Source organism: Piliocolobus tephrosceles, chromosome 11 (assembly GCF_002776525.5).
Source record: "Piliocolobus tephrosceles isolate RC106 chromosome 11, ASM277652v3, whole genome shotgun sequence".
Classification (NCBI taxonomy): Eukaryota; Metazoa; Chordata; class Mammalia; order Primates; family Cercopithecidae; genus Piliocolobus; species Piliocolobus tephrosceles.
The window spans coordinates 45,749,860-45,768,044 of NC_045444.1; the positions used below are offsets into that span (position 1 = coordinate 45,749,860).

The 18,185-nt window shown below is 40.2% G+C and overlaps 1 protein-coding gene across 2 annotated transcripts in view; it reads right to left on the reverse strand.

Moving 5' to 3' along the window:
- The window catches only part of PLA2R1 (phospholipase A2 receptor 1), a 127,229-nt gene that overhangs the window by 74,847 nt on the left and 34,197 nt on the right, over positions 1-18,185 (reverse strand). For both annotated transcript variants that reach the window (XM_026447757.1, XM_023217506.2), the window contains exons 5-10: positions 18,062-18,175; positions 17,412-17,555; positions 11,549-11,743; positions 8,927-9,084; positions 5,484-5,582; positions 2,188-2,300 (exon numbers count right to left, since the gene is read on the reverse strand). In XM_026447757.1, coding sequence (XP_026303542.1) covers positions 2,188-2,300; positions 5,484-5,582; positions 8,927-9,084; positions 11,549-11,743; positions 17,412-17,555; positions 18,062-18,175 — 823 coding nt within the window. The remainder of the gene's footprint in view (positions 1-2,187; positions 2,301-5,483; positions 5,583-8,926; positions 9,085-11,548; positions 11,744-17,411; positions 17,556-18,061; positions 18,176-18,185) is intronic.

Here is an 18,185-nt window from a genome sequence, read left to right on the forward strand (position 1 = left end):
TACTTTCTGTCATTTGTATGAGGTCCCCAAAGGGTTCATAGAATGTGAAGCATTTGTTCTAATAGATTTCTGCCTTAGCTTGGGCCACTTTGGTGCTATGGGTTATCTGTAATGTCACTGTGAGTTTATCTCAGCTCACTGCAAGCTCCGCCTCCCGGGTTCACGCCATTCTCCTGCCTCAGCCTCCCAAGTAGCTGGGACTACAGGCACCCGCCACCTCGCCCAGCTAGTTTTTGTATTTTTTAGTAGAGACGGGGTTTCACCGTGTTAGCCAGGATGGTCTCGATCTCCTGACCTCGTGATCCGCCCGTCTCGGCCTCCCAAAGGGCTGGGATTACAGGCTTGAGCCACCGCGCCCGGCCCCCAAAAATAATTTTCTAATAAACTCTTGGCTATTAATTTTTTGTGTGGTCAGGTGACATATGAAAAATAATTAACACAGCGCCAGGTATGTGGCAGGCACTCAATGAACATTAAACAACAACAACAACAACAAAAGACACAAAAACCAGGTGAAACAATTAGACTTATTTTCTTTGGTAAAAAACATAATGAAATTGTAATTAACAAAAGAGCATATAGCTTCATTGGTCAGGCTCCTGTAAAGTCCAGTGTTGACTCACTGACTGGAGGACTTCCAACCCAAGGTGCTCTTGGAACCTTTTGGGTGAGTTAATAAATTGATAAAGGCTTTCTTCTGCCTGTTAGCCAAACCTGGGGGGAGAAAGGTAAAACTAAAAACAATGCTGAAATACATCAAAGGTAGTGCTATATTTCGATGGGAGGATCTCCTGAAAGTAAAATGTTTCGCCAGGTGATTTAGTCTGCCAAATGCTATCAATCCATTTGAGTGTGTGTGTGTATGTGTGTTTTTTTTTTGTGTGTGTGTGTATGTGTGTGTGTATGCATGCCTGTGCATTGTTTGGAACAGAAGTTAGGTAAGAAGGCAAGAAAGTAAGAGGGTAAGAGGAGGAAGGACATACTGGCAGCTTTGGATGTTGACTTCCAATGTGGGAGGAGCAGAGAAATTATACAGGAATTCCTCTACAAATTAGACTTACATGGGAAGGGTCTCTAGGTAAAACCAGTTGTCCTATTTGCTGGTATTCAGTGAATACTTTTAAAGGCAATGGCCCAGGCAAATATGCAAGTGACTTGCTTTGCGGGTGTAGTTTCCTGTGGCACCACGGGAGTTCTACCCTGCTTCTGTCTTCCCCAGGAGGAATGGGTCTCCCAGGTGTTCCAGCCCCCACTGTCCTCCTAGCATCGATAGTGATATGAGGTCACCTTTGCTCTTGGTACTTTTATCTGCTACAGGTATTATGCATCGGTAGCATGCTGCAGATTGTATGGAGTGTAAAAAGGGCACAGTCTCTGTGCCAGCATCAGGAAGGCATATGTGCACAGAGAAGTCTCAATCTAAATAAAATAGACAGAAGAAGTGACGGTGAGGGATTTGAATATCCTCTACATATTATAGTTTCTTTTCTGCTAAAAACACCCTGATACAACTCACATACATTACATTAAAAAATTACTTGTTAAGTAATATGTTTTGGCTGAGCACGGTGGCTCATACCTGTAATCCCAGCATTTTGGGAGGCTGAGGCTGGTGGATCACTTGAGGTCAGGAGTTCAGACCAGCCTGGCCAACATGGTGAAACCCTGTCTCTACTACAAATACAAAAATTAGCAGGGCGTGGTGGCGGGTGCCTGTAATCCCAGCTACTCATGGGGCTGAGGCAGGAGAATTGCTTGAATACGGGAAGTGGAGGTTGCAGTGAGCTGAGATTGCACCACTGCACTCCAGCCTGGGCAACAGAGCAAGATTCTGTCTCAAAAAAATGAAATGACATCAAATAAAATAAATAATGTGTTTCTTTTCCAGTATAAGCAGTTAGAAGATAAAATCTAAAAACATCTGAATATATTAGAAAAGCTGGATAATTAATAAATCTTTATGGAAAGTAAAGGTCACCTTAAATGTTACTATTTATTACTCAAAAACCAATTCTGGAATAACACAGTATAATTTAAATTCATCTCAATAAATAATTTAAATAATTTTGTACTTTGATGTATAGCACAATTTAGATTTTGACGAGTTATGATTATAGCTAGATTTTATCATTCCAAGAGCCCTCATGTCAAAGCCGTCTTGTTTCTGTTAAAAAAAAATTAATTTACCTGTTTGTAATGGTTACAAGTGCAGGAGGACAGTAATAACCACTGGAAGCTTGGTCAAAGCTTCGAAGGACTGTGTCAATTTTGTAACAGAATCCACCATGTCTCTCCCATCCCTTAAAAAGAATCAAAGGGAAATTAAGGACACAATCTGATTTAGTTAAATACCAAGAGATATTTTTGCATACTCTTTTACCACCTACATGACTGTCTTCTCTTACTCCTTTAAAACTCCTTGAATTTTTGTCTTGATATTTTTATATTTATTCTATCTGGTAACACCATTAACTACAGCCACTTCTACATTTATTTGATTTATTATCTTAAAACCTAAAATTTTTAATTTACTTAAAATGTAAAACCTTAAAAGTAAATGAAAATAAAGGGCACTCATTCAAGATCTCTGCCTCTCTCTCTCTCTCTTTCTCTGTCTCTGTCTCTGTCTCTCTCTCTCCCCCGCTCTCTCCCCCCGCCCCCAACTTACAGAATTTCATATAAATGGCCCTGACAGGAGGGTAGAAATTAAGTGTTGACTCTAGGATCAGGATGCGTGGGTTTGAATTCTGGCTCCACTACTGTGCAATCTTGTTTAATATCTTAGTTTTTTCATCTATACAATGAGGATAATAATAGTATTTATGGGGCTGTTCTGAGAATCAGAGAAGGACAATGCAGATAGAGATTTCAGAATTGAACAGAGGGGAAAGAGAACATGAACAAAGAGAATATACATCTAGATAATATAGAGTTTTCCAACTTTCATATTGATTATTTCATGTTATCCCACTGAGATTCATGGAGATTAGGGACTTGGATAAAGTCAAACTAGTGGATCAGCTGGGCCTGAAACCCAATTCTGGCACAGTCCAGGATGGTCTTGTTTGGAGCATAATGCTTCCAAATAGAAAATGGCCAATATGTGTATTTTTTCTTTTTTTTCTGTAAAGATTATTCCTAAATTAACTGGCTCGCCTTTTAGAGGGGAAGAAAGTAAGCTTTGGTACTCAGACAAAAATGACAAACACGCAGGTCTACGTCTTAACCCTGGGAACAATGAAGGGTGGCTCTATTCTTTGAAATCATGCAGTACAGTCTATGGCCACACCACCCTGAACGTGCCCGATCTCATCAGAAATCATACAGTATGAAAGACATACATTCATTAGTCCTCTATATTTAAACTGAGCTATTTTAGTTCTTTTTTCCCCAATATTATGATCACATGATTTTTATCTATTTTAATTTATTCACCAGTTTTAAAACACTCTTCATTTTATGCTATGCCAATACTTGCCAGCTTTTGATCAGTCATAACATCATTTCTCATAAATTTCTTGGAAAAGATTTTGGTCTTGCGGTAAATTAAAGAAAATCCTAATTTAGAAATCAGCTATGTTAGTTCAAACATATCATTAACTGAGGTGGGAAGCACAGGAGCTCCCACATCCAGCCATCTAGGATCTGCTCTGAACTCACTCTCTTTCACCTCTATTCCCAGTCTTCTCTCTGTGAGTAACTGACAGCTCCATACAGCTCCTTCAGGCATCCCTCCAGGATAGGAGCAGGGATGTTAGACTGCTCCTGTACTTGGAAGGACAGTGAGAAGTAGGCTGGCAATTTGACCTTTCTGATAATGTATTTCTTCTTCGTTAGAAGTTTTTAGATCATAGGCTGCTTAGCAAAGCAAACAAACAAAAAAATCCAGTAACTGAACAGGCTCAAGAAAAGGGAATGAAAAATAGATCTGGCATAGAATCATCAGAAAAACAGACTTATTACTTCAAGGCTTTGTCCACACAATGAATGTGGGAGGGATAACTGATTATATCAGTTAACCCTTTGTACACTAGGTGCTATTTCATTTTTAAATGAAAGGATGGTGGTGACAAGACTGAAGGAATTGCTCATATTGTCCAATCCCAAAAAAGTGACTCAGAAGGAAAAACAAATCACTTTTTTTTGCTTTGAAATTATCAAGATTGATTTTACAAATTGATTTTTCAAGTGCAGACTGTTTAGAGAATTGCATTGAAGCAACGTTCTAAGAAAGAGAAAACTTTCAAAACCATATTCATAGACTGATGCATAATAAAATTAATGGAAATTTCCTCACAAAGCTAGAGAACTGGCTATGAACTCAGAAACTTTAAATACTGCTAATGCTGGCTGGAAGGGAAGCAATGAATAAAAGTTTGAATAGAACATCAGTTCTGTTTCTGCAGTGTAAAAAGTTAATTGTCCTTTCAACAAAAATAAAACACGTTGAGTTTCCCGGGAAGCCACAGTAAGACAAATACCCCCTCCCTCGCCCCTGCCCCGTCTTCAATATTTCAGATCAGGTAGAGATTAATCAGATATCAGCTATAATTCAGAAATTGTAATCATTAGATAAAATGGTGACATGTCAGCTATGGCACATCTATTATCCAGCTAGAGTATGAAGAGTAGTTCACTTGTTTACACATTGATTAACGAATAAAATGAAGATTCTAAGGGGATGGGTCATTGTTCAATTGCAACACAAATAATTGGACAGAAGAGAAAATAATTAAAGCATAGTTGCATAAAAACCAGGTCTGGAAAACTGTTGAGACTGATACAGCATAGTTCACTCTGACTCAGAGGAACACAATTGTTTTCTGACATCTCACTTGAAAACTAGGAAAACCATAGGTCAGGCACAGTGGCTCAAGCCTGTAATCCCAGCACTTTGGGAGGCCGAGGATGTAGATCACTTGAGGTCAGGAGTTCGAGACCAGTCTGGCCAGCATGGCAAAATCCTGTCTCTACTAAAAATACAAAAATTAGCCAGGCATAGTGGCGCATACTTGTAGTCCCAGCTACTCGGGAGATTGAGGCACGAGAATTGCTTGAGCCTAGGAGATAGAAGTTCAGTGAGCCAAGATCGTGCCACTGCACTCTAGCCTGGGTGACAGAGCAAGACTCTATCTCAAAAAAAAAAAGAAAAAAAAAAAAAAGAAAGAAAGAAAACTAGGAAAATCAAGTGTGAGACAGGGCATCACACAGACAGGATAGTCACTGTACAGATTCTGTATCAGGACTATTTACATTTTTAATCTCAAAAGAAAAGCAATCTCATGTAGAAGATAACAAGACAATGTTTCTCAGGACAAAAAGAAAAGAGGAAAGGAAAGAAGCCGGGTTGGGAGAGAGAGAGAGCAAGAGAGGAGAGAGAGAGAGAGAGAGAGGAGAAAGAGAAACTCACTTCAAATTGATGGTGGAATTGATACCTAGCTATGAAGTTCCTGTACCTAAATTGCAATGTTAACAGCACTTACCTCTTGACATCCTGATTCAGCATCAGAGAGGACATGGCCTGCTTTTTTACAAATGTAAAAAAGTGTTTCTTCACAATTTTTGACTTTCCAGTGTCCCTCCTATGGAGAAAAATGTTACAAGAGAATGAATACACTCTGTGCTGATGCGGGTGGGCCCTAGCAATTCTTACAAATAAAAATATGATGAATAATGTGTCCCGCATGGGATAATGTTTCAGGCAGCACCCCACTTTGTCATGAAAAGGGTTCACACTTTCTCTAGGGATGGGAGGCCCCTCTCTCCAGCATGAGTTCCAAGGTGTTCAATCTACAACTGGGTGGGCGGGAGAGAGGAAGCAACTATCAACAACTGGTGCTTCTTGACAGCTGCCATGTGTTGGCTTAATGCAGGGCGATTTTCATATATTATCTCAACGTTCCAGTGAGGTAGGGATTATTATTCCCGTTTTAAAGGTTAGAGTTAGCATTTTACATGGTCCTAGAGCCAGTAAAAATTGGAGCGAGGATTAATACAAAGGTCAGCCTGGCTTTCCATTAAGCTGGTCTCAATTTTTCTGTGAAAAGATGGGATAGAGCCACGGTTCTCAATCTCGAGTGTGCTCAGAAGCACCTGGAGGGCTAACTGAAACCTAGCTGACTGGGCTGCATGACCAGTGTCTCATTCAGTAGTTCTGGTGGGACTTGAGAATTGGCATTCCTAACAAGCTTTCAGGTGGTGGTAATGCTGTTGGTCTGGGGGTCACACTGTGAGAACCACTGGGATGAAGCCATCCTCCTGACCAAGTGAGAGTGCTGATACCTCTCTTCAACCAATTCTAAGTGTTACATTAAATGCTTTGCTGCTTTCATGTCTCTACCTGGTGCTGGGGAAATTCCTGGAAGCCACCATGAAGCACCCTAGGTAATACTGGCATAGATGAAACTCACGTTCACCCTTCAATGATCGATCCCTCCATCAGGAATTTGAACAGCACCACCCCATCTCCTCTTTATATGCTAGACAGATACCTTCATGTTTTTCTCTAATCCTATTGAAGGCTACTCTCAGATCTTTCATTAATAATGATATAATAACTGCTAACAGATTAAAATTTTATCTTCCTGTAGGATTTTTTAAAATAACACAAATCAGAACCTTAGACTAAAGTTACACAATTCAAATTCCAGGTGATATTTCACACACCTAGAATTTTAGGGGAATGTGGAGCCCTTCCATGACCCTTAGAAAAATACAATATCCAGGGCTGACACCTTCATCTGTAAGAGGAGCCCTGCATCGCTTCCCCAGGGAGTCTTCCAGCAAACCATCCAGTTACAGGATAGTGTCAGACATTCTGTAGTTAAGAACTGTGTCAACTGTGATTTGTTAACTTGTTAATTATAATAATTATATTCATACTGAGTTCTACTCCATGGAAATAAATGTTATTTTTTGCACATCTACTATTCAAGGAGCTTCTGAGTTGCCAGAAAAGGGGCCACAAAATATTACACTTATGGCAGCATTGTCCTGACATGTCCAATACTATTAATACCTATCCTCAATCTCTTAAAAAATAATTTCTGTCCAAATATTGGCTCCTGTTCTGTAAACTTGCAGAGCAACACACCCATGCCTGTCAATAAGAAATGATCACCTAATTTATATCAAAACTAATGAACCAGTAAATCAGCAGATACTGTGGAATAAACTGTGGTGGGCCAGGCGCGGTGGCCCACGTCAGTAATTTCAACACTTTGGGAGGCCAAGGAGGGTAGAGTCCAGGAGTTTGAGACCAGCATGGGCAACATGAAACCCCACCTCTACTAAAAATACAAAAATTAGCCAGGCATGGTGGTGCAGGCCTGTAATCCCAGCTACTCGGGAGGCTGAGGCATGAGAATAGCTTGAATCCAGGAAGTGGAGGTTGCAGTGAGCTGAGATCGCACTACTGCACTCCAGCCTGGGTGACAGAGTGAGACTCTGTCTCAAAAACAAACAAACAAACAAACAAACAAAACATTGTGGTGGATTTCAGCAGAGCTAGACCCAAGACAAACATTGAGAGGTATTGTTGCTCCTTCTTCATATGGGGCTAAGAGACACGGCCTTAGCATGTATAATTGTTACTGCACTGTACAATTGTAATTGTCTGTGCTAGCATTAAAAGATGAAACCATGAAACATGTTACAAAAGTTAAGTGCTCAGAAATGCTTCCTGTTTGGCTGGCATAATTACTTTGTCAAGCCATGTCAGTAACATTTAATAAACTGCCTCTTGGGGGAACTTGACAGAGTATCCCGGTGGTTAGAAGAATAAGGGCATCTACCAAGTCCCAAAAACCTCCTAAAACTCAGCCAGTGTATTCAGCAGCTATCTTGATCAAAGAGATTAAGTCTATTTTAGGCATAATAAACTGTTCAAATGGCTTGGGATTAAACTAATTCTGTATAATCAGATGTTTTAGATAAATGAGAGACTAGAACATAGGGATGAATGTGATGTTCAGACTACTGGGACCACTCCATCCACATGAGGAAAAGAGCAAGATTTGCCACTGATCCATAATTTTCAAAGAGGTTACACATACTGTTTAAATCCTTTTATGTGAATAAGATAAAGGAGCTTAAAAACCATCACTCTCCAGAGTAATCTTCCATCCCTCAGTTCTTCCCCTCATCTTCATCACGGCAGTCAATGGCGCCACCATCCACCAAAACCGTGGTTGCTCAAGCCAAAAGCCGACCTCTCTCCCACCCCAACATCTAACTTAGCAACCCCTCCTGTTCTCCAAAGCACACTTGGATCTGTCCACTTCTCTTCACAGTCACTACCCTAATTCAACTCTGGTGTAGCCTCCAAACTGGCTTTTCTGCTTCCATTTTATCCCTCTCCTAACCATTTTCTGTGTAGCAGCCACAGTTAATTTTAAAATGTAAATCAGATCATGCCATTCGTTTCCTTGAAGCACTTTATTGATTACTATACCACAGTCTAGAAACCTGGCATTTTAGAATTCCTAGTGCCCGTCTCTTACGACCTCCTCACCACTGGTCTCCTTTTTGATAATTCAGCATAGCAAGTCTTGGTCTGTCTTTGGGCCTTTGCACTTGCTACCCTCTGCATGTTCTGCTTAGAATATTCTTCCCCCTTCTCTCTGAGAGTTTTTTTTTTTTTAAGTCCAAGCTTAAATGTCAACTTTTCAGAAATGCTTTCTGTGACTATCTTGTCCTTCCCCAACCCAAGCTTTTCACTATCATGTCACATATTTCCTTGGACCAATCATTACAACTATAATTACTATGTTTTTTCTGTGTGTACTTGTTTACTCTCTAACATGGAAGGCCCATGAGGAGCAGGGACTGTGCCTGTCTTGGTCTCTGTCATAGCCCAAGGCTCCAGCACAGGTGGCCTTCAGTACAAGACCAGTAAAGTGAGCACTGAATAAATGAATCGACTTACAGACTGCTCTGCTGAGACACACAGCTGGCTTCTATTTGGAAAAATTTGGGGCTCAAGTGTGTGCCAATTAGTAAAGATGACTGAAGAGTCATTAGACCATTCAAAGGAAACTGGAATTTTATTGCTGCTCAAACCAATCCATGTTTCTGATGCATTTTCTGTAAGAGATAAATGTAAATTACTTATGGGATCCTATTATTTGCAAAGGAGATAACACCCTGGAGTTACTACCAAAATATACCACTTCACATGTGATTTCTTCTTTATTTCTTTGCATAATGAAATCTGTTTAAGTCTTGGCATAAAATGTCTGTTTAAACGTTTTCCCCTCTCTGCTATGGTTTGAATGTTTGTCCCCTCCAAAATTCAGGTTGAAACTTAATCCCCAATGTGGCAGTATTGAGGGGGAGCCTCTAAGGGTTGAGTGGGTCATGAAGGCTCTGCCCTGATGAATGGATTAAAGGGTTAATGGATTAACTAGTTCTCATGGGAATGGTACTGGCGGCTTTATAAGAAGAGGAAGAGAGGCCTGAGATAGCACACTCAGCCCCCTCTCCATGTGATGCCCTGTGCCACCATGGGACTCTGCAGAGAATCCCCACCAGCAAGGAGACCCTCTTCAGATGTGGCCCTTTGACTTTGAACTTCCCAGCCTCCATAACTGTAGGAAATAAAGTTCTTTTCTTTATAAATTACTCAGTTTCTTTGTATTCTATTATAATCAATAGAAAATGGACTAAGACACCCCTATAATATCCAAATCTGCTTGATATAGGCCTTATAAGTGAGGCAGAGTGTGAGCCAAAGCCAATGCAACAACAAAGCCTAAGCAGGTTGGATTCCTGGCGCTCTGGTTTCTGCTAGAACCGTGTATGTACGTTAAGTAGATCTGAAAAGTCTGGTTTTGCTTCTGCCTAGAGAAAGGAAAAATAGGAAGACCCATCGGATTATGAAAAGGGCATGAAACAAACAAACTTTTAATGATAGTCTAGCTTAAAGATAAGTTTTTTTTTTTCCCCCAAGAGATGTTGGTGAGGATACAAAAAAAGGAACACTTACACATTTTTGGTGGGAATGTAAATTAGTACAACCTTTATGGAAAACAGTATGGGGATTACTCAAAGAACTAAACATAGAACTATCATTCAATCCAGCAATCCCACTACTGGATATATACCCAAAGGGGAAAAAATCATATCAAAAAGACACCTGCACTCATATGTTTATCACAGCATTATTCACAATAGCAAAGATGGAATCATGTAAGTATCCATCAGAGGAGGGCTGGATAAACAAAATATGGTTTTATATATATATATATATATATATACACACACACACACACACATATATACACATATATATATGCATATATATACACACACACACACACACATCACGGAATACTACTCAGCCATAGAAAAGAATGAAATCATGTCTTTTGCACACAGGTAGCACTTGAGGCGATTCTGCTAAGTGAAATAACTCAGAACATCAAATATGGCATGTTCTCACTTATAAGTGGGAGCTAAACAATGGGGACACATGGAGATATGGAGCAGGATAAGAAACACTGGAGACTCCAAAAGGTGGTAGGGGTGAGGCTGAGGGTCGAAAAATCATCTGTTGAGTACAATGTTCACTATCTGGGTGATGGGACTGCTAAGAGGCCAGACTTCACCACTGCAATATATGCATGTAAGAAATACTCACCTGTACCTCTTAAACCTATTTTTTAAAGTATGTTTTTTCCTTTTTCTTTTTTCTGCCATGAGAAAAAAGGAGCAAAACCTCTTAAAGGAATTGAAGTGGAGTTGCTGGAAAAGGAATTAAAACTTGACAGCCTAGGTAGGAAAGGACCTTATGTGGCTGAAAGAAATGTGTAAGTGCCCTTGCTGAGATAAGCAGCCCACAGGGTTCTTTAATCCCCAATGCAAAGGATTAGGAAAAATAGCAGAGAAAGATGCATGTTTTCACTCCATACTAAAACCTAACAATTGAAAATGTCATCAGAGTAGATCCTGGAAATTTTTTTGTGTTTTTAAAAACTGAAAAATGAAATAAATAATTTCAGTATTTTTCAGCAGAAGTCTGTCAAATACATGACACATTAAAGAGCAAGCCAACTCTGATGGACTCAGGCTGGGTGGAAGCCAGGAGCCTAAAACTCCTATACATGGGGAACAGTCTGAACATCACCTCACCAAATAAATTACCCATGTTCACCAGCTAAAATTGTTTATATCCAATTATTTGCCTAAGGGGTTCCCTTTATTATGTGGATTACATGATAACAACACACTACTGCTATCTAGTGGCCATAAGGCTAAATTACAGGTTTAGGTTTTTCACTAGAAGTTTTAGGAAATGAACTTTCTTACTTTACAAAAAAGTTAAAAATCCTCTAATATATGTGGCATATATGAAGATGTTACAAAGTTTCTGAACATATATTTTGTAAAAATCCAACAAATTTGAACTCCTGAAACATTTAGAAACTTTAAATATATGTGTCATGAATAACCACTTTTAAATAACTTAAATTTCTTTTCAACTCTACTAATAAAAGTAGTTACTACATCATATTTTATACCTCTTAAACCAAAGGCAGCTGGGACTCACCATCTCCAAGGAGGGTTACAAGAAACTCCACCTCTGCTAATGAGGTTATATCCATTAATGCACTGTTATCAGCCTGACAAGAACGCAAAGCCTTATGCCAGGTCTTTTCTTCTTTCCGTAGTTTGTAGCAATTACGATTGTAGGGATTCCAGCCAGGGTCACAGTGGGTAGCATAATATTTCCACGCATCCTTTTCTTTTTAAACCAACAAAAAACAATGTCATTTTCCACAATTATTTTAACATTACTTATTACAGTTTATGTAAATTGCCATTAATATGATTACTTTAAAAATGTGAAAAACAGAAATATACAAAATGACATATATCATGGAATTCTAGATCTTCAGAGTTGAGAAGGGTCTAATCTATGATCTAGATCTAGATCTAGGATAAAATGAACCTCAGTATTTCATTTTCCAGATGAGCTAGTGAAGGTACAAAGAAGTAAGGAGAGGAGGGATGGCAGCAAGATGGCCGACAGAGACACATGTGTCAGAAGCCTTTGAACAACAGCAACTCCATCTTGTTTAGGGGCTGAGTAAAATAAGGCTGAGACCTACTGAGCTGCATTTCCAGGAGGTCAGGCATTCTACAGGATGAGACAGAAAGTCAACACAAAATACAGGTCACAAAGACCTTGCTGATAAAACAAGCTGCAGTAAAGAAGCTGGCCAAAACTCATCAAAACCAAGATGGTGAGGAAAGTGAGCTCTGGTGATCCTCCCTGCTCATTATGTGCTAATTATAATGTATTAGCATGCTAAAAGACACTCCCACCAATGCCATGACAGTTTACAAGCCATGGCAACATCAGGAAGTTACCCTATATGTTCTAAAAGGGGGAGGAACCCTCATTTCCGGAAATTGTATACCCCTTTCCCAGAAAACTCATGAATAATCTACCCCTTGTTTAGCATATAATCGAGAAAGAACTGTAAGTGTAATCAGCTGAGCAGCCCAAGCCACTGCTCGGCCTCTGGAGTAGCCAATCTTTATTCCTTTACTTTCCTGATAAACTTGCTTTCCTTTTATGGATTCGCCTCCAATTCTTTCTTGGGGTCTGGATTGGGACCCCTTTCTGGTAATACCTGGCGCTTGTCCCTGCCACAGGAACAGCCAAAGCAACGAACAAATGATTACATTTTCACAAAGGCAGCTGAAGGAGAGTGCTGGAGCACATCAGGAGAGTAGCAGAAACAACATGGAGCACAGAAACCCTTGCCACCCCCACCCCCACAATCTCCCCCAGTCCCCATTGGAAGCAGCTTAGAGCCAGGAGAGACTTCTCCCTGTAAGGAAAGGATGAGCAAGAGGACCCCAGCAGCCTCCAACACCACCAGGGTCACCTACAGTCCTTGCCACTGGGGACCCCTGCAGTCTTCACAGGCACTAAGCCCAGTTGAGAGGGCTGCCTGGAGTCTACAGGACTATGCTTGCCCCAGAGAAAGTTCTGTCGCTGTACCCTGTCTCTCTGTGGCCTATGGGGCTATTGTGCTGCACCATCTTGAAAAAAGAACCACTGCTAGAATGTCATGTTTTGCTCCAGGAGTGAGTAGCCACAGCACCTCTCCATCCTTGAGACTTTGTAACCACTGCACCACTTCTACCTTGTGGCCCACCAACCCCATGCCAAACTGCTGTGGGGCTCTCACTCTACCTGGCGTGGCCAAGTTGCCACGAGCTGCTCTATTTACCTTTCCTGGTTGTTGCTGTGCCATGCCCCTCAGAGCCTGAGCTGGCTTATCACCCTGCCTCCAAAGAAACGGTGCGTTGGCCTCCCAGAGCAGTCATGTTCCCCAGTATGTGTGCTGAAGTGGCGCCCGGCCTTCCAGGAATCCCTGCCCTGGCTGCCGAGAGCAGTCACACCTCTGGCACCTGAGCTGAAGTGGCTCCCAAATCCAGGGGAAACAGTGCTTTAGCGGCCCAAAGCAGTCATACCCCTCAACACCTAAACTGAAGCAGCCCCATCTCATGGGGGAATGGGTGCCTTGGCTGAGCTGAGCAGCTGTGCCTCGTGGGGCTTGGCTGATGTGATACCCTGCATCCAACGGAAACAGCATTGGCAAGGCTGGGACATCCTGCCCTACAGGCCAAACAGCTGTAGCACCCTGCTTTCCTGGAACTGGACTAGTCCCACAAAGCCTGAACTGCTGAGGCACCCCACCTTCCCCGGGAGAGGAGTCATCATTTTGCTGCTCTTTGCTCCCCAGGAAACGGGCCACAGCCATATGCCACCATTCCTGGGTCCTTGCTGCTACTGAACCTGACCTCATAGAGTCTGAGATACTGCTGTGTCCCACCATCCCAGGGCCCAGAGTCACCACTGCCTGGTGCTTCATCCCCTAGAGCTTGAGTTGCCACTGTGCCATACTGGTTCTGGTTCCCAAATTACAGCGGTGCCCTGCTCCCTGGAGCCAAACCTCCAGAGTACCCCTTCTTCCTTGGAGGTAAATATATAGTCAAATTCAGAATGTTCAAATACTGTAATGGTGATCTGTAAATCATTTATATCTCCAGTATGAAGATTAAAGTCAAAATTGTCAAAAATAGGTTGGGCACAGTGGCTCACAGCTATAATCCCAGCACTTTGGAAGGCTGAGATTAGTTGAACTCAGATTAGTTGGGAGGATTAGTTGAACTCAGGAGGTCGAGCTATGATCATGCCACCATATTCCAGCCTGGGCAACAGAGCAAGACCCTGTCTCTAAAACATAAATAAATAAGTAAATAAATAAATAAATAACCAAAATGCTAAAACATAACTATAGCTACAATAAATTAAGAAATACACAATATTAAAAGATGTAAATAGTGACATCAAAATTTTAACTATTGGAGGTAGGGTAAAAATCTAGAGTGATTGTATGCAACTAAAGTTAAGCAGTTATCAGTGTAAAACAGTCCATTATAACTACAAGATGTTTTATGTAAGCCATGTGATAACCACAAAGAAAAAAAATAAAACTATAGCAGATACACAACTGATAAAGAGAAAGGAATAGAAATTTAGCACCACACACACAAAAAATCACCAAATCACAAAGGTAAACAATAAGAGAGGAAGAAAGAAACAAAGAATCTATAAAACAAGCAGAAAACAATGAACAAAATGGCAACAGTAAGTCTTTACCTATCAATCATTACTCTGAATGCAAATGGATTAAATTATCTAATCAAAACACAGAATGGCTGAAAGGATAAAAGGTTACTAGGAGTCAAAGACAGAAAATGAGCAGAGGTAGGAAAAAGGATACAAGTAGCAGATCTGTAGGATGAACAAGTCTAAAAGTCTACTGTACAGCATGAGGACTATAGTTAATATAGTGTATTCAGGATTCTTGATAAATGAGTAAATTATAGTTGCTCTTGTCACAGTGGGGGAAATGGGTAACTAAGTGAGATGATGCATGTGTTAATTTGTGTCACTAAAATAACCATTTTACTATATATATATATATATATATCCTATGACATCATGTTGTATACTTTGAACATACACAGTAAATTTTATTTTAAAAAATAGTAAAAAAGTAAAACAAACAACAACAACAAAACCAAAGAAGTAAAGAGACTTTACAAAAGACATACAATGAAAGCAAGGTGTTGGGGCTAGGTATAAAATTTAACAGAGCTGTTCATTTTTGAAACCTTTTTACATTTAAAAGAAGTATTATGGAATACAATTTAAATGGTATTCCAAGGATTTTATACATAGTATATGGGTGAGGTAGATATTTATCCCCAGCTGAAAAGAGCCTAAAACTCTGACGACTTCCTCTAAAATGGGGATGACAAATAGGTTTCACTTTGAAGATAAGTCTTGAGTGTCCACAGTGTTGCTCTGGGCTGATATGGACGCCAGGTGAGGCTTTCAGGAACACAGTGCCATGATGCTTGGATGTTGGAGGGCAGTGGTGATGCACATGCTATATGTTGGTTTTCCTTTCTCACGAGACTGTCCCCTATCTGATGATGCCATTTTTACCTTATTTTATTAACCACAACGAGATGCGTCCACTAAGAACGAATTTAAACTAAATATGATTTCACTGTGGGAAACAAAACATTCTTTTAAAATTGTTTCTAGGACTCTGACAGCAATTGGAATTATGGCCAAAGAGTGTTAGAACCTTGTATATCATTGACCCCAGTGGTTTTCGGCCTAAAAAAGTACTCATGACACCCTTTTTAAACTTGGAATTTTAGGCTGCACGTGGTTGCTCACGCCTGTAATCCCAGCACTTTGGGAGGCCGAGGTGGATGGATCGCCTCAGGTCAGGAGTTCGAGACTAGCCTGGTGAACATGGTGAAACCCCGTCTCTACTAAAAATACAAAAATTAGCTGGGCATGGTGGCAGGCGCCTGTAATCCCAGCTACTTGGGAGGCTGAGGCAGAACTGCTTGAACCCGGGGGGCAGAGGTTGCAGTGATCCGAGATCGCGCCACTGCATTCCAGCCTGGGTCACAAAAGCAAGACTTCAATCGATCCGCAGAAGAATGTGTTGAACTTGAAGCAAAGCAAATAATCCAAACAAGCTAACTTAACTACTCCCATTTCTGGTCTTCTGACCTCAATTAGCAGACCAGAAGGATAAATATAACAGAAAAAATGAAGGGTGGCAGGAGGGAGTGCAAGATGGCATAAGAAAGAAAGAAAAAATGAAGGGAGAAGGCATGGAGAAAGGAATGTGAAAGAAGGAAGAGAGGGAGGGAAAAGGACAATAACAGGTGGTAGCAATTTCAGCAAATTCCTGAAATAATGGACAAATCTCTACATTAAAAAATGGCAAGATGCTTCTTCTTTCCCCAACTTGTACCCCATATTCTACAAAACTTCTAGACTTAGCTATTTAAAGGAAAATGAAAGTTAAAACTTGATTGTAAGAGACAATATTTAAAAATGATAATTCAGCTTATTATTTTAAATCTAGAGTTTTTCTAATATTTTTGCAATGATTCTTTAAAAAATGGTTATACTGGCTGGGCGCAGTGGCTCATGCCTGCAATCCCAGAACTTTGGGAGGCCGAGGAGGGTAGATCACGAGGTCAGGAGATTGAGACCATCCTGGCTAACATAGTGAAACACCATCTCTACTAAACATACAAAAAATTAGCCAGGCGTAGTGGCGGGTGCCTGTACTCCCAGCTCTCAGGAGAGTGAGGCAGGAGGGCAGAGCTTGTAGTGAGCTGAGATTGTGCCACTGCACTCCAGCCTGGACCACAGAGCGAGACTCCGTCTCAAAAGAAAAAAAAAAGTTATATTTTTATCTCTACATTTGGAGTGAAGACATTAATTCTCGGAGAAACTAGAAAGAGGTTATAGACCTGAAAACAGAAATAATTGGACTTCTGGTAGTAGATTGTGATTAGATATTATTTAAGTATTAACTCCATCTAAAAAGTCCTGCATGTGATTTCAGGGAGTAGGGTGTGTTACTAATAAGAGATTCAGAGTGTGCCAGAAAATCAATGAAGTAAATAATTATATAAAACTGTTTTTTAAATTATGTTTAATTTCTAGGGGAACAATAAATAAAACTCAAAACTAGAATAGAAGAAGAAATGTATCTTGTTTTTCTAATACAGAATGACTAAGAGTGCACATTTTTTAGAAGAGAGGAAGAAAATGTTTGCTATGCTTAGTTTATTTCAGTTTTTAGTAAAAACCTAAATGCATTTGTTAAAATAACAGTCCCTTTGACACAGCAGCTATTATCTAGTTACACATTTTTTTCATATAAATATAAACTAGATTTAGCTAAGTTTACATTATGAATTATTAGTAAAAAATAGAGAAGTTTACATATATTGAGAGGACAAGTAAACAACACCTAAGAACAACTTAAAATAAAAACACTTACCAACTATTTCATGATCAGTGTGGTTTAGATATTTTTTACATATATATGGCAAGGTGGACTCACAATCCCGACTCCTCCAGGCACTTGGCATAAATGAACTGAATGTTCCACAGTGATTTTCAACAAATGGCTCAAAATTTACCTCTGAAAATACAAAGAGTGTGTTTAATATTAGAAGCAAAAGCAGCTAGTTTAATATATATTGAAATGTAGTTTCAGCATCAAGGGGATAGCCTTTCTACTTGTCATATATAGTAAATCCTGTAAAGGTGTTATATCCTACAAGATGTTATGCATGATTTTGCAGTTACAGTCCAGGTATGTCAATTAAATGATTTCCCAAAGATTCCAAAAGACCCAATTTTACTATCTTAAAGTAGAGAGATACTTTGCAATTTGTAGCTATTTTTAAAGCAGCAGACTGGAATCTTGGCTTGTACCCAAATTCTCCTGCAACTTTGGCTAAAAAGCTTATCTTCCTGGACTCTATTTTCTTGTTTGGAAAAGCTTGCCTTAAAAGAATTCAGTCAGGTTAAAAAATGTTTATAAACTACTCTCAAAAAAGCATGTCCTACGTGCACGGGAAATGCTGCGGTGTAAGGCTGCAGGATGATGCCACGTGACAAAGGCAAAGAAAACACTGCGGGTACCTGGGCTCCAATTTAGGTAGCTGAGCGGTGCTCCATCAGACCACTGCCAGCCAGCGTGTTCATCCAGCTGATTGAGACCGATCCACACCTCCACTGCTTTACTGCTCATGTGCTCTGAAATGAA